We start from the raw sequence: 14,938 nt of genomic DNA on the forward strand, positions 1-14,938 counted from the left end.
AACTTTGATTTAGAACCTTATCTTCAATGGTGACTGCCATGACAAGAGTGTGCAAGATACACTGTTGGAGTAGTTGGACTATTTTCTTTGTATCTTGCAGAGAGTGGAATGGGACTCTGTGTCAATATGGATGGGATATTGATGGGGTATTTGTTTCAATTATTGTGAGGCTACTTGTGCTATAAAACATTTCCTCTTTCAAAATTACATAGAAAGTGTAAGGATCACTGTTTTGTCTGAGGAGGTTAGGATGCTGTGTTTAATTGCTTTGGGGCACCTATGATTTAGTACAAGTAGAGCCTGTAACAATTTCCACTGCCTGATATTTGGTCCAAGGACCTGAAGATCAAAAAAACCTACATGGAATTACAGGCTCCTGCCTTGAAGTCACAAAGGGAGGCAGGAGATACTGCATTTTTTGGATGCATATTAGCAAACTTTAAATAGTGGTGACAGGCAGACAGTATTTAATATCCCCTGCTGAGGTTAAATTTTGCTTGGGTACTTTCTTTGAGCTCAGGTTTGCTTGTCTACCTCCACCTTGACTGATAGGATGGAGAAGGTAGATGAACTCAATTTAGTCTATGCTCTGCTGTTAGTTCCTGATGAAACAGACATTTGGCTTAATATAAGTAAGTATTAATAACTTTTTATTAAAAGGTGGATTCAGAAGACAAGGAATAGGAATATGAAACTTTCAGGTAAATAATTTTATGTCCAGTCATCTTATATTATCTATACAAACTTCCTCCAGAAATTCAGCACTCTATTAAATATAAGTATAGAAGAACATTTAAAACCAGAATAATTGTTAGTAACTCTTTGTAATGACTTTCTCCCTGCATTAATATTTTACTATCACAGAGCTAAGACATCTGTGAATGCCAGTTTAGATCAGCTTTGTAATATTACAGCACAAGAGAGATGAATAAATGGAGTAATATTTTATTGATCAGAAACAATACTTCTCTCAGCAATTAAAATGCATGATTCATATGAACAAGGTGAAAATGAACAACCAAAAAAATAACTTCACATTTTTTACATTTTGTTCTTAGTGTAAGCAATAAATACAATGCCATAGCTTCTATTAATCTTATTTACATAGTACAATAAATGAATGTTGCCTGGTTGCCAGCCCAAATGTTTCTTGACATCAAAAGGAGTACATGTTGCAGCATTTCTACAGCCAAATACTCTGGTAGATCATCACCATGAAAAACTGCATTACATAAATACCAACAGTAAACAACCAACTGAGGGACCCTGCAATGCAGCCATTTATTAATTGAAGACAGTAGCATTAAAAATAGGCATTTTCTCTCATTGAATCTTAACATGCTGGTGTGACAGATAACAAATATAAGACAACTCTTGCTGTAGCCCCTGTAGATTAATACAATAAATCCTCCCTAAATAATAATAAAGAAAGAAACAGCAAATAATAACAGGTAATAAACAAACAATCTGCATGTTCAAAGGAATCTCACAGCCTCACCAAAAGTTTACTTCCATCCCAGACAACACAGCTCTGGACTACAACATTCTGTAAAGTAGAAGAGAGCCATAAGAAATCAGCATAAAGATTTGATTTTAACTTAGGGTGACAGAAAAACATTTTAAGAAGCAGACCCTTCTCTTAGCTATGTAGAAACTGAAAAAAGGTGAGGTAGGAAGACAAAATAGGGAATTGGTATTTTCCAATGCAAACTAGATTATCTAATCTCAGCAGGAGAGGGGAAATACAGCTCTGCTATACCGAGTGACCCCTCGCAGCCAGGAAGATTTTCTTGCACATCCAGCTGGATGTGTTTCTTTCCCAAAGTGAAGATGGGGGTATGGGCCTAGAAGGAAGCAGTGACTGTCCATCTAAAATTAGGACAATTTTTGTAAAAAAAAAATTTCCCTCCTAAATTACTGTTACAAGTTTCTTTCATAGTAGACAGAGGACAATTAGATATATGTATTAAATGACAAAATCTATAGTCTGTTAAATTTAAACTGCCTCTCTTAGAATTAAGCTTAATTAAAATCTAATACTGTATCACACCCCAAACCAATCATGGTTAATCACAACAATCCACCAGGTACCATGAAATAATTGTCTAATACTGTTCCATAAATGGCTTACAGCACATTAAAATGGACAGACACGTGCCTGGGCTTTGAGTCTCAGTGGCACCTGCAGATCCTGCAAGGGGGCTCAGGACAGATTTATACCAGCTGGAGATCTGGTCCCACAAATGTAAAACTGCTACACCAGAGTGGGGATTTTCTGCACCACTGATATCTTCAGAACATTGCACAAATTTTAAATAACACTACAAAGAGCAGCAAGCAGAGTTTAAGCAACCTCTTGTCATGTTGTAGCAGACGTTTTTACTGTCACTCATAAAATTTAAAGACTGTGACATCTGATTGCCAGACCTCACACTGCTCTACACTACACAATCCAACAGATTCTTCAAATCATTCCCATCAACTGACCAGACAGCTCTGTGACGAGGAGAAATCTTTACTTGTGCATCCTAGCTGAGATTATATATCGTGAAACTAAATCATTAATAAAACACTTTCTATATTCAAACTCCAGGTATAAGAACTGTAAAAAAAAACTAAAGAAAGGTGCAAGTGGCATAAACTTGCCATGTCCTCCTAATGTTTTCTAAGTACAAAGTATTTAATGCCTTATGAAGTCAGAAACTGATGAACACCAAAAATTACCTAGACACTAATATAGAGAAAAGTGACAAAAATGTTTAAATGCCAAAGTCAAGATGTTTTGTATACAATAATTTCATATGCAAATTTCAAACTAGTCTCAGAATGAACTGTCTTCCAATTTTTTTGAGTGGACTACATGCACCAGAAATATGCTCATTAGCAAAACAGTCTGTCACAGCTCCAGCATTTATTTCTTCTTCTGCCTAACTTTGGTTTTTCCCCACTTCAAGTAGATTTAGCTGCAAATGAAATGTATAAAATTTTTTCTTGTATTTTTAAAATTTTCAGTGAACTCACCTCGTTTCATGCCCTCATTTTTAAGCATTTTTGTCATTTCACTTAACAAAACTGCTATTTCTTTAAAGCATAAAGATTTAACAAAAAATATAAATTTCTATAAAGACACATTTTCTCAAGACCTTCCTGACAACCTCCTAGTTTTCAGTGAGACCATTATGCACCAGCAGAACCAAAGAAACAACATATAAAGTACTGTTCTTAGCTAATTAACTGAGACAGAGATTCAGAATCAACCAATCAAAAATAATATTGAAATTCTCCATCCATAAAGTTTTGAACCTTTGTGATACAAACTTTATACTGGATTTTCCAAATAATAAGAATTACTAACATTAGTTTGCTTGATGAGTCTGAGTCCCACATACTGGCTTTAAAGGTAGTATATCATGTGCACTGTGCTCAGTCTTGCATGTTCATCTCAGATAACAAAAACAGCCACAAAATTAATGAAAACTTTGCCCAAGAATGAGGGAATAAGTTACCAAGCATAAAATCAGAACAATGCTAAAACATATTCGGTACATGATCTTCTCCAGTTGAGTAAATTCCTTAAGCACACAGTGAAGTTCTACCAGCTGCTGTTGCTATCAGTGTCTGGAGAGAATTACAGTGACTCAGGTTACTCCTTTGCTCTCTGGCAGTGAGGCCTCATCAGTCTTGTCTTTGTTAAACCCAGAAGAAACTTCCATACAATTCAGGAGAAGGAGAAACTTCTGAATATCCTGAAACATCTTAAATAAAATTGCTCAAATCTTGGTGCAAGATATTGCATTGCAGTACAGAAGTACACATCAAGGTTAACACTGGAAGCAGTGTCTCTGTGCTTGGTGTAAAACAGTGGGAAGAGAACAAATCAAAACATCAAACTGCTGTTTTGGTCAAAGAGAATCTATCTTTGAATCTGTTACCTCAGACTACCTGTCGGGCTTTTTTTGACAGCCAAACAGATGCTGGGTCAAAAAAAAGAACCTGGAAAACTTCATGTTGTTATTGCACCTACTTAAACCATTTTGCTTTGTTCTATTTTAGGTTGAATTAAGACAACAGAGTATGGTATTTACACTCTAATATTCTATAGGCAAATGAAGTGGCTTCAACACGGCACAGTCTTATACAAACTTCCAAGAAAATAAGAAATCCTTCATTGATTCCCTTTGTACAAAAATTTGCCAACTCTGTCTACACAGTAGAAACTGAAGAGGCAAAGTTTGTATCCTTATACAAAAGCACATACATATATAGATATATATGTACAGATGTCCATACTGTATAGATACACAGAAACACATACATACCTATGCATGTCTGCATACACGCACACACACACGAGAAGGGTGTTGGCTGATGGAGAACAGGCCTACCCCAGGAGGTGAGGTGCTGTGGCAGCGCTGGCTCAGCCGTAGAGCTTGTCGGCCTTGAGCGCCACGCCGTCCATGTCGTGGTAGCCCTTGCCGTTGAGGTGCTCGCCCGCGCACTCGTGCCCGTAGCCGTAGCCCTGCACGTCGCTGATGGTGGACACGGTGTAGGAGGCCGTGCGCATGGCGTCCGAGTGGCTGAAGCTGTGCTCAAACTGGATCTTGTACTGGTTCCAGTGCCGCCTCAGCACGGCCTGCACCTGCGCCCCGACACAAACAGAGCGTGAAACGCGGGGACGGCGCTGGGCCGCGGGGGGACACGGCAATGGCGGCCCAGCAAATGAGACACCCTGGAGCGAGATCCAGCTGCTGCTTAAAGCTAAACAGTCCAACAGAACATTAACACCTAGACTATGTGTCCTTTTAGCCTAACTCCTCGTGACCCCCAGTGTGACACCGACTGACCAACCAGAAACTACTGCCTGAAACTATGAAGAAGAAAAAAGATCAACACCAAAAGAGACACCACCCAAAATCCTCCATCTTGTCCCATACTCATTGCTATACTATCAAACCTCAAATTTACAACCCTTTACCTTAACCCTTTTCCACTTCACACCTGTGATTTTAGCTTCATCACCTGCCTACATGCCATTTAGCATTTGAGATGTTCTGAATTATTCACCACTTAGGTAAGCATTATTTTTCAGAAAATTTGGTGTGGCAATCCCAGCAAACTCCTAGAAAAAGCACAGGTTACAGGAGGCCACACAATTTTCTGCTTCCTCCCCTGTGAATTGCAGTCCAGTGTAGATAGATCAGAAACAGGTGAAAAAGGTAAATTCTGTTCATGCTTATTTGCAAAAGGCCACAGCCTCAGCAGCTGTAAATTCATTTACTCTCGACAAACAATAATTTATATTTGCTATGATTTTGGTACAAGTCAGTTCCCCAATTTCTGACTGTACCTTAAGCAAATGACTAGAAGGACAACTTCCTGAACTCCACATTTCTACCAGAGTTAAAAATAAAGCTGATAAAATAGCTGAAGGCCTCATTGGCTTACACGTCTCCAGTGAAAGGATGTGATGTTTGTCATGGCCTTCCTCCCCCCAGTATGGTTAAACACCTGTGCAGAGTGGATGAGGTGTCACATTCATGAAATTCACATGGAATTAATCTTTCAGGGAAGATGCCAAGTGAGGAATGCTAACAATGGTAATAGCTCCTGTTGTTGCTTTTTAAAGCATTTTTCTATGTTAAAAAACTGCCTAGAGGCCATGAATATTTAATTTCCCTTTCAGCCAAACTTTGTACAGAAAGCAGTCCTAACTGCTAACCAGCGAACAGTGACTGCCCCAGTTAATTGTTTATATTGTAGGCAAATATTTTTAGGGTTTTCCATATGTCTTCAGGGTTTATGTTTGCTTTCCATTTCCCTCACACAATGGCTCCTTTTGTCTAATTTTACTCTGGCTTTAATGATGAACAATAAAAATAAATACAAGAAAAGGGATGTAGTTTTTAGACTTCCTGCAGTCTGGTTACAGAAACCTGTGTTTAAAGGAGAACTTCATATTTCTCAACTCCTTTACAAGGAAATATCAAAGAATAAGGAAAGAACTATAAAGCAATTAACAAAATAGCATTTTAGGGCAAAGGAAGTGCTCTCTTACTGTTCATAAAAACTTTCTAATCCATTCCAAACACCTAACCACAAATCTTCAAACCATGAGAAATCAACTATCTTAATACTTTTGAGTTTCAGATCTTACTGTTTTTTACATCAAAATTCTGTATTTCTTTCAGAGTCAAAATGCAGAGCTCTTGTTTAAGCATGGGAAGTTTTTTTATAAATTAATATATGCATTGCATAGAACCTTAGAATAGAGCCAATACATAACCTTAACCTTCAACCTTTGCACAGGTTGAATCCATCTCCTGCAATCTAGCATAAAGGCAAAACAAGAAGCATATTCAAAATTCCAGCTTTTCCAAGAGGGAAGCTTGGAATTTAGTTTGGAATCAATCAATCAGTGTTCATCACGAAGCTGTGTCCTATTTGTTCTCCTTTCACATACAATTGCTTCAATAAGCTCAGTTTGAATATAGACACACATGCAAAAAATTACACATTGAGCAATTTTCACTTTAGACAAGACAGGCTGGAGGTGGGGAAAATGCCAGCAACTGAAACTAAGTGACTTAACAAGGTCAAAGAAGTGTCTTGGCAGAGCTGGGAGATAATCTAGGCTTGCCAAATTACACACTCCACTCCTCTCCCACACTTCTCGTGGTTACTTCAGTAACAATTGTTCATCTTATTTTTGCTTGTTAATAACATTTGTTAACCAGTCCTAAAGGATACCCAAAGGATTCCAGAGCTCCTGAGAGCCACCAGCATCCCTGCAAGACAAGTCTCTTGGGGCTACTGCCAGGGAAAAGCAGTCCAGCTGCTCCATGGCAGGGACAGAGAGCTATAAAAAGGGTTTCCTGTACAGGAGAACAGCATTTCCTCTGTGCCTGCCCCATCACTCTGCTCCATGCATTTCTAACTGAGCCATGTATTCCTGGCATTCTTCCCAAAGCCTTTCTGTTACTGCTGAATCAGGACTGCACCTCTGTCCTGCTGTGTGTCTGTTCTTGGAGGGTCTTATATGCTTTCATCTCTTGTGAATGCCTTTCAGTCTTCTCTAACCTTCCAATCAGTTAGAGAAAAAGGTGGGAAAAAATGATTATATTCTATTTAACAATGTGTGTGTCTGCCCACAGAGAGAAAATAGAACTTTTACCACCTTCTCCTCAGTTTTCAGCAGTGGCACAGAGCTGTAAATTTAGCTCAGGAGGGATAGAACTTTTTAACAAGAAAGGATATGAAGAAAAGCATTGAATGAAAAATATCATAATAATATAATTGTGTTTCTCAGCCATTAACAGAAATGACAGTTACAGCTGGGAGAGCCTTTCTTTCTCACTTATAACTTAATAATGTCTGGATTTGATGAGTTTGCAGGAAGGACTCCTTTCAGTCAGCCCTTTAACACTGGTAGCTTGATGTTGAATATCAGACAAATTAAACAGCTCAGAAGCCAACCAGGAGAAAAAACAAACAAACAAACAAAAAAAAAATACCAACAAACCAAACCACAACACATCCTTATCTATCTCATCTATTGTACAACAGATTGTATAACCTTGCAAACCTGAGACAATGATCTTCATGGCAACACTTCTGTAGAGCAGTGAAATTAAAGAAGAAAAAAGCAAACAAACCCCACAAGGCTTACACAGATCATGTAGGTAATTACAGCACCTGTTATTCAAATTTCCACAGGAGTATTTCTACTGGTTTATCAGAGATCCAGGACAAGCTTCTCCTCTGACCACAGCCTGTATGACCCTAAAAGCCATGCTAAGACCATCTGAAGCTGGAAAACATGGTGTTGAGAGCAGCTTACTCTGTGGGCTGCTGGCCTAAGAGAAGAATGTGAGAGTCCTTGGGGAAGCCCTGCCACAGAAGATCCAAGCTGAAGGGCTTGCACATCCACCCTTGTCTGGAGGAGGTTTGTGACCAACAGCTGCAGTGCCTGTAAGAACTGGATTTGACAGGCCATCCCTGGCTGCTCTGCTCAGCAAACTGGAGATGTTCCTTGGCCACAGTCACCAGCACATACCAGCTATTTTTTCTTGCATTTCTTAATTTATCTTCACTGAAGTTCTATCAACTTTTGTTGACTTTTTGGCCAGAAGTGTCTTGCTTGGACAGGATTTGGCTCCTGATATTTGGTGCAGAATACACTAAAATGTACAGTAACAGCTGGGAAAGACTAGGACTTTGAAAGAAATTAGTGCTTTTAGCATTTTTTAATTGCTAATACCCCGCTGGGAATCTCTGCCCCACTGTCACTCCAAGTGTCAATCCCATGGTCAGCATCACCTTTAAAACACAGACTCAGTACTGCCAGCAGTCCCTGGTGCTGCTCCTCTCTAGTCTCTCAGGAGGTGTTTCTGGGAAGGGGATGAGCAGCAGCCCCTGTGCAGCCCAGCCAAGCTGCAGCTGCAGGTTCTGCTCAGGCCCTGCTGTGACTGCAGGGGAGCAGATGAGTGCCTGCAGCCCCACTTGCCATGGCCAGAACCTTTCAGGAGACAAAGGAAACACATCTTTTCTGTGCTGACATTTTCCCCTACCTACCCATTGTCCCCTTTGATTTCCTTACTGATACAGCTGTTTATAAAGCACTGAGTCCCTTCTTGAACAAGGTGTGCTGAAAATAATTTCAAAAAAGCAAATAGTGGTCAGTGAAGCACTGAACCCAAATGTGGTTTAAAAAGCATAAATTTCCACTCTCTAGAGAGCAAATACAGATATGTTTGCTTAAATAAGTCCAGATCTATGGTCTAAATTAATTCCTAAATTCCAAAATTAATTAATGTTCAAATACTTAAGTCCTCCTTTAAACATTATTCTGCCAGTAGATATTCAGGCAGTGATTCACTTATTAGCATTTGTAGGAGTTGTGGAAGAGCTCATCTTTTACTACTGATGAGTCCATAGTGAATTTAGAGGATGACTCAGGTTTGGTTTTTCTTACACAGCAGAAGAGGAGATGCTAAAAAGTATGAGTTTTTAGCAAAAGAATATTAACAGATACAGGAATGGATTTCAATCTCAATCATAATTTAAAATTAAAAACAGCCTTGGAAGAGGCACAAGGATGAAGACAGAATTGAGCAGCGGACAATGTTCTTTCATAAAAACAGAAACGTCAAGGTTTTCTACCCCTCCTCCTTAATTTTCCACTGCAGCAGAACAAATGGATTTTTTCCAAATACCTGTTCTTTGAAGGCATTCTGAACTATACTATGGCATTCTGAAGGCATCCTGAGCTTTCTGCTCTGTAGAAAGGAAAGTGTGTGTGTGAAATGTCAATGCAGAGTGAGGGCAATCTGATCAGATCTGATCCAGAACACTTAATTACATTCTTGCTTTGAAGCAAATCTATGAGCAGGCTGAACCTGCATCTACCCTATGGTAAAATCAGATCAAGGCCCCTGCCCCACGCCCACTGAACTCAGAGAAAGCCTATCTTCATCTTTTCTGGTTCCTTGGAAAAAAACACAGTGGGACTCATGCATTTGGGTAGGGGGACACACAACACAAAGACCCACAAATAAACCTTCAAAGCCCATGGTAGCTTCATTGTAATTCTGTCAGCTTTGGACTTGGGAAAAGAAGGAAGGGCAACCTACATGAGTCCGTTCTAGCATTAGCCAAATATTTACCTGTGAGTAAAAATTACTGCCCAATAACACTATGGAAACACACTGACACAATTATAGAACATCTGATAAAAAACCCTAAGGGTTCAGTCTTAGGAAAACATCTGGTTACTCCCACATTTCTGCTTACAGCCCATACTGTAACCATGCTAAATGTAGAACAAATGAGCAAACAGATGTGTAGGAATAAGGATAGCATTGCAATTGTTCCTCTGCCAAAAGTGTTGGCAAATTACCAGTTAGTTTTTTTGGTGGGGGTAGTTTTGTTCATTTGTTTTGGGGTTGCTGGGATGTTTTTTGCAAGCAAGAGCAACAGTAAGAATTTTAGATCTATTTTTTTAGCCTTTCTACTACTTTGATCTCTGGCACTAAGCCTCTGCAAGTGTACTCTCTACAGCCTGGGGCAAGAATTTCTACATGAAAGTCACCCTGTGCACTCCAGGGACCCTGACCTATCCAAAATAACAGCAAGGCTTGTTAGCTTCAACAGGATCAATACCATCTATTACTGAAACCTGACTCAAGTCTCTAATGTCAGAATAAGGTTTGTCCTTGGAACTGGCTGACCATGGCATCTTAAACATACACTTTTAACCCACACAAATCCCTGCCCTAAGTGCACCAAGCTGTTAAGGTCTGACTCTTGGAATAATGCTGTTCACTTGTGCTAAAACACACTTTTCTAAACTGCAGCCTAAAATTTTCCCAGAGAGCATCATAAAACAATCCTAGACTCATAGAAGGAGTTTGGTTGGAAGAGACCTTGGTGACCATCTAATTCCAGCCCCCTGCCATGGGGTACAGCCATACCCCAGCCCAGCAATATGCAGTGTGTCCTGTTCCTACTACAGAAGGACCAAGCAGTGATTCTCCAGGACAGCATTCTGTCCAGCTTCCAGCACAGTCAAATAAACCTTCTGAGTGTTAACTGCTTTGCAGTGCTATGATATTTATATGGACTTTATAGCAAAGTGACAACTGTCTTCAATTTCTTAATCAAGACACATGTGTGTGTATAGCTTAGCACCCAAGAATCAGTCCTAACACACTTAATGGTGCCATGAATGATGGCACAGTCCTTCCCAAGCTCTGCTCTTGGCATCCTGATACTTTGTTTTCATCTTTTAATTTAGACATATTTAGACATAAACTTAAAAAAAAATTACCACCCCTTAATTGCCAAAACAAAAACATATAAAAAGAAAACATATTATAGACATAGTAAAAGTTGTCACTCTACCTCGCCATTAAAGAAGCAGAAGATTGTAGCCACTAGTAGACCCTGTAAGATAAAAACAAATATTTTGCTTTAATTCATATGCATATGGGCTACTTCAGGTGTGAGATAATTAAAGGTTTCTGATAAAATTCAGATATAGATAGCAGAGAAAATGCAGGGTAAATGTAAACATGATGAATTATTTCTAGAAATAGGTCACTAAAAATATGGGCCCAGGTTTCTGCCATGATGTTTCTTTCCTTTGAAAACTGGAAGGCAATTAAATGAAAATTCAGCAATCACATTGAAAAGTCAAAGACTACCGGACAAAGATCTTTAAAAATTGCCATAACACTTCATTTCTCTTTAATCTGCTTGCCATGGCAGCTGCTGTGAGCTCAGGTGAGCAGGGTGCAGGCTGCCCACCTGGTAGTGCATGAGGATGTGCATCACGTAGTCGTACACCTCCTCAGCGATCCTGCCCTCGGGTCTCCATGGGAACAGCACAAACTCGATGCCAAGGAGAGGGACCAGAATCAGGGTGGCTCTCACTGCTTTCATGTACAGGTTGGACTCAGCCTTGTGCGTGTCTTTCAGCTTGGTTATGAGAACACGGACGATGTTCAGCAGGAAGAAAAGGTTCACCTGTCGGGAAAGGAAATGGCACTGAGAAGGAGGTCTGAAAAATAACCCTACACACTGATCTGTGAGACTGGAAACCAGACAACACAGACTCACACTGCTTGGCTAGCACTGTGATTGTACAAGAGATATCAGATAAACAGCTTTGAAAACATCTTTAAGTAACTGAGATGTGGCTCTAACTTCCAGTATCCACACCCATTCCTGGAACTCTGCAAGCAAGTGGTAATGATCCATATACTTTTCTTTCTGCTCTCAGTAACAGTGCATGGGTGAAGGGTTGATTCTTTTCAGGTTGGTCAAGAGAGAGGATGACGCTTTTCCCTCCTTGTATTTAAATATGATTCTTCAAAAAGCTACTTTTTATTTTTCAAAGATGAATTTGGTAAATTTATCGAGAAGAAAATAATCAGAATAATAATAAAAAAGGCAAAACTCTGGTACAAGGAACTCTAGATTCCTCTAAACAAACAGTGGATTTGGCATTCTCACAGTAGCTAATGGATGGGTCTTTTACTCTTTCAGCAGAGCTGCCAATGGGGGAAGCACTGAGATGATGCTCTATGCCATTCCCTTGCACTACTGAACTTATTTCCATAGTTGTGAAGCCTTTTGTTGTTAGAAATGGTCTATCTCTGTTACTTCAGTTTAACCAGAAAAAACATCTCAAACTGTCTCTCTGAGCAAGCACAAACCTGATACACACAGAGATATGTGTATGGATGCACACACAGAGATACACATATGGATGCACAGACACGTGCCCCAAGGATGAGTAAGCAGAGCAGCACAGCCTGAGGGATGATCCCACCCCACTCACATCTCTGTGCAGCCCCTGGAGGAAGCTGCAGGTGGATGAGACCCTGAGAGCTCAGCCAGTCCTTATCCAAGGCACAGAGACAGGACAGAGGCACTCTGGGGAGCTGCTATGGAAAGGAGAGACACAGGCTCTGCTCCTTCCTTAGCTTCCCGAGGATTTTCTGCCTTGCCAACAGCTAGAGACAAAAGGAGGCGAGGGGAAGAAGCTGGCAGACAGACAGACAGACAACTCCCTTCTAAAATGCCTCAGAACTCCTGGTCTAGGAGGAGCCTCTGTCTTGCTGCAGCACAAGTGCAAGCAGGGAAGGCATTTCAGACCACTGTGTCATACTGTCTCCACAGCCCCAGCAGAATTCTTTCTGTCAGTTCAGGCTTTCAGAATAAATAGCTGCGTGCTATTATAGCAACACAGACTTTGCAGATATGGGACGTTATTTATATTCTACTTACATGCTATTTAAATCATTCTAACAGGAAGCTGTTTAACATAGGAAACTACTGCATAAATTTCTCCTGGAAGCCTCCAGCTACCTTTAAGCTTTGTTTAAACAGCCAAGGTCTTCTGATTCTTTCTCGAGGGATTTATTTAGATTTTATGTAGCCCACGATCTATCCAACTTCCTATAAGTACGTGCAGACAATGAGTCCTTCCTTCATTTCTAAATTTAATCCTTCTCAAATCTACTTGTTCAACATTAACATGTCTCAAACACTGAGTTTTCTGCCCTCTCATGTTTTGGTAGCATGGCCAATTCCACACTGTCCTTAAGTGCTAACTGCAGCAGTCAGGCATAAATAGATGCTCCTTTTACAATATGCACAATGAGTTCTTTCTTTTACGATATGCACAGAGTTTATCTATTTGTTTCACCCACCAAAACCAAAATGCACAAAATTAATCATGCAAGGAGTTTGCAAATAGCTAAAAGGGCAAACAGAAAGCTGGAGGAGGCAAAGCAGAGGGAAGAGCTGAGTAGAACAGGACAAGTGTCAGTACAAGTGTGTAGCACCAATTTTTGATGAATATCTCTTCTGTCAGAAAGTAAGAGAGAGATGAATTTTTAATTAAAATGATGAAAGCAGGTCCTGGTTTTAAGTAATGTTCTGAGTAGATTTTTACATTTAAGCAAAAGTAGGGCAGTGGAACTCCTTGCATGCACATTGTCATCAAATTGACTGTGATGGTTTGGAAAAGCCCAAAGGAGCTCTGTTGTGCTAACTGCACAATGCACACAGAGTGAAACAGCAACAGCCCCACAGTGACCTGAAAATTGAACAGGGCAACTGAGCAAAAATAGAAACAGGCAGAGAAGGCAATCCTAGACCAAAAAAAAAATGTGTTGGGGCTTATACTGGAAACTCAGGAGCATTTAGGTTCTGGCTTGAGAGTGGCAGTGAAATGAAACTGAGTTCCTAAGTCAATAGGGGCTGCAGTTTTTGATTAAACTCTCCTCAGATGATATTTCTACTTTTCTCCATGCTGAGTTTGCACTAAGGAGTATAGTAATCCTTGGAGGTATAAATTCTGCTTCAGCTCTTCCTTAGGATGATATAAAATGATATATATTTATATAATTCTCACTTGAGGCACTCAGATATTCTTAGATATGAATTGGTAATCTTTGCTTGGCTTTTAATGCAGTTATGCAGCTCCATATCTTTGCCTGCTTGGACATAACTGAGCATTCAACTTCTAAACTCCTAAGCCTGGCACCGAGTTCAGCTTAAAAGTCATTAAACACAAGGACATGAAAGACAAAGCAGGGAGCACCTGAACTTCCTTCTAGCACACCTTCACTCAGAACTGGCATCTGTAATGGTCTGTCAGACTGTGACACCAATACATAACATTATTACAGGGAGACAGGGACATCCCTGTAACAGTATTTATATAAACAAGGCATAACTAAATAATCCAACGGCACCCAAACAAAACCACAAGAGCACTGGCACATCTGAAGTCTACACAGACTGCTTTCACTAAAGTGCAAACCAATTCTTTTTCCCATCCCCCCTCAATTTTGATCAATATTTGTCTAGCATGAAAATTAACATCACCCTCTACTGTCTCATTCCCACTCTGTTTCTTTAATTGTGATTGCTTAGGCAGACAGTTGCAATTTAATGGTGAGCTGAAGACAATTCCAATCAAAGTCCAACCTATGTCTGCTCCTGTTTCTTTGGCAGAAGAACTGACCACAGTTATGTAACAACAGGGACCATAAAAGCAGCGTTGTTTTAAACTTTATGTAATTGTAGGATTTTCAGTGATGTACAAGAGTTAAATTCCCATTGATTTCTGCCAATTCTCCCTGGCACCCACTTGACAGTCCCCTTCACGTTCTTTGAGATCTGCTCCTGCAAATAGAAACAGTGTCTTCCCCCTCGTTATTTAATTTGCAGTTTAATGTTGTTGCTTAAATGTCTACTAAAGCAGGTCATGCTTAGTAAAGTGTGGAAATTGTATCTGGCAAGCAAGCTGCTTAAGCAAATGAGGGTTCTGTTCACAAAGCCTACACACATGCATTTAATCTAATATCTTTAGCCCTGCCTTGTCTTTTCTGTATTGAAGAAAAAAACTGGTTTGGTTTTTTTTTTT

The 14,938-nt window shown here is 39.9% G+C and overlaps 1 protein-coding gene across 2 annotated transcripts in view; it reads right to left on the reverse strand.

Annotated features, from left to right (window-relative positions):
* Positions 1 to 925: 925 nt before the first annotated feature.
* The window catches only part of CALCRL (calcitonin receptor like receptor), a 63,125-nt gene continuing 49,112 nt past the window's right edge, over positions 926 to 14,938 (reverse strand). For both annotated transcript variants that reach the window (XM_079310713.1, XM_079310712.1), the window contains exons 11-13: positions 11,305 to 11,523; positions 10,900 to 10,941; positions 926 to 4,639 (exon numbers count right to left, since the gene is read on the reverse strand). In XM_079310713.1, the coding sequence (XP_079166839.1) occupies positions 4,418 to 4,639; positions 10,900 to 10,941; positions 11,305 to 11,523 (483 nt within the window). In that variant the 3' untranslated portion in view covers positions 926 to 4,417. The remainder of the gene's footprint in view (positions 4,640 to 10,899; positions 10,942 to 11,304; positions 11,524 to 14,938) is intronic.

This window comes from Erithacus rubecula, assembly GCF_903797595.1.
Source record: "Erithacus rubecula genome assembly, chromosome: 8".
NCBI classification, from domain to species: domain Eukaryota; kingdom Metazoa; phylum Chordata; class Aves; order Passeriformes; family Muscicapidae; genus Erithacus; species Erithacus rubecula.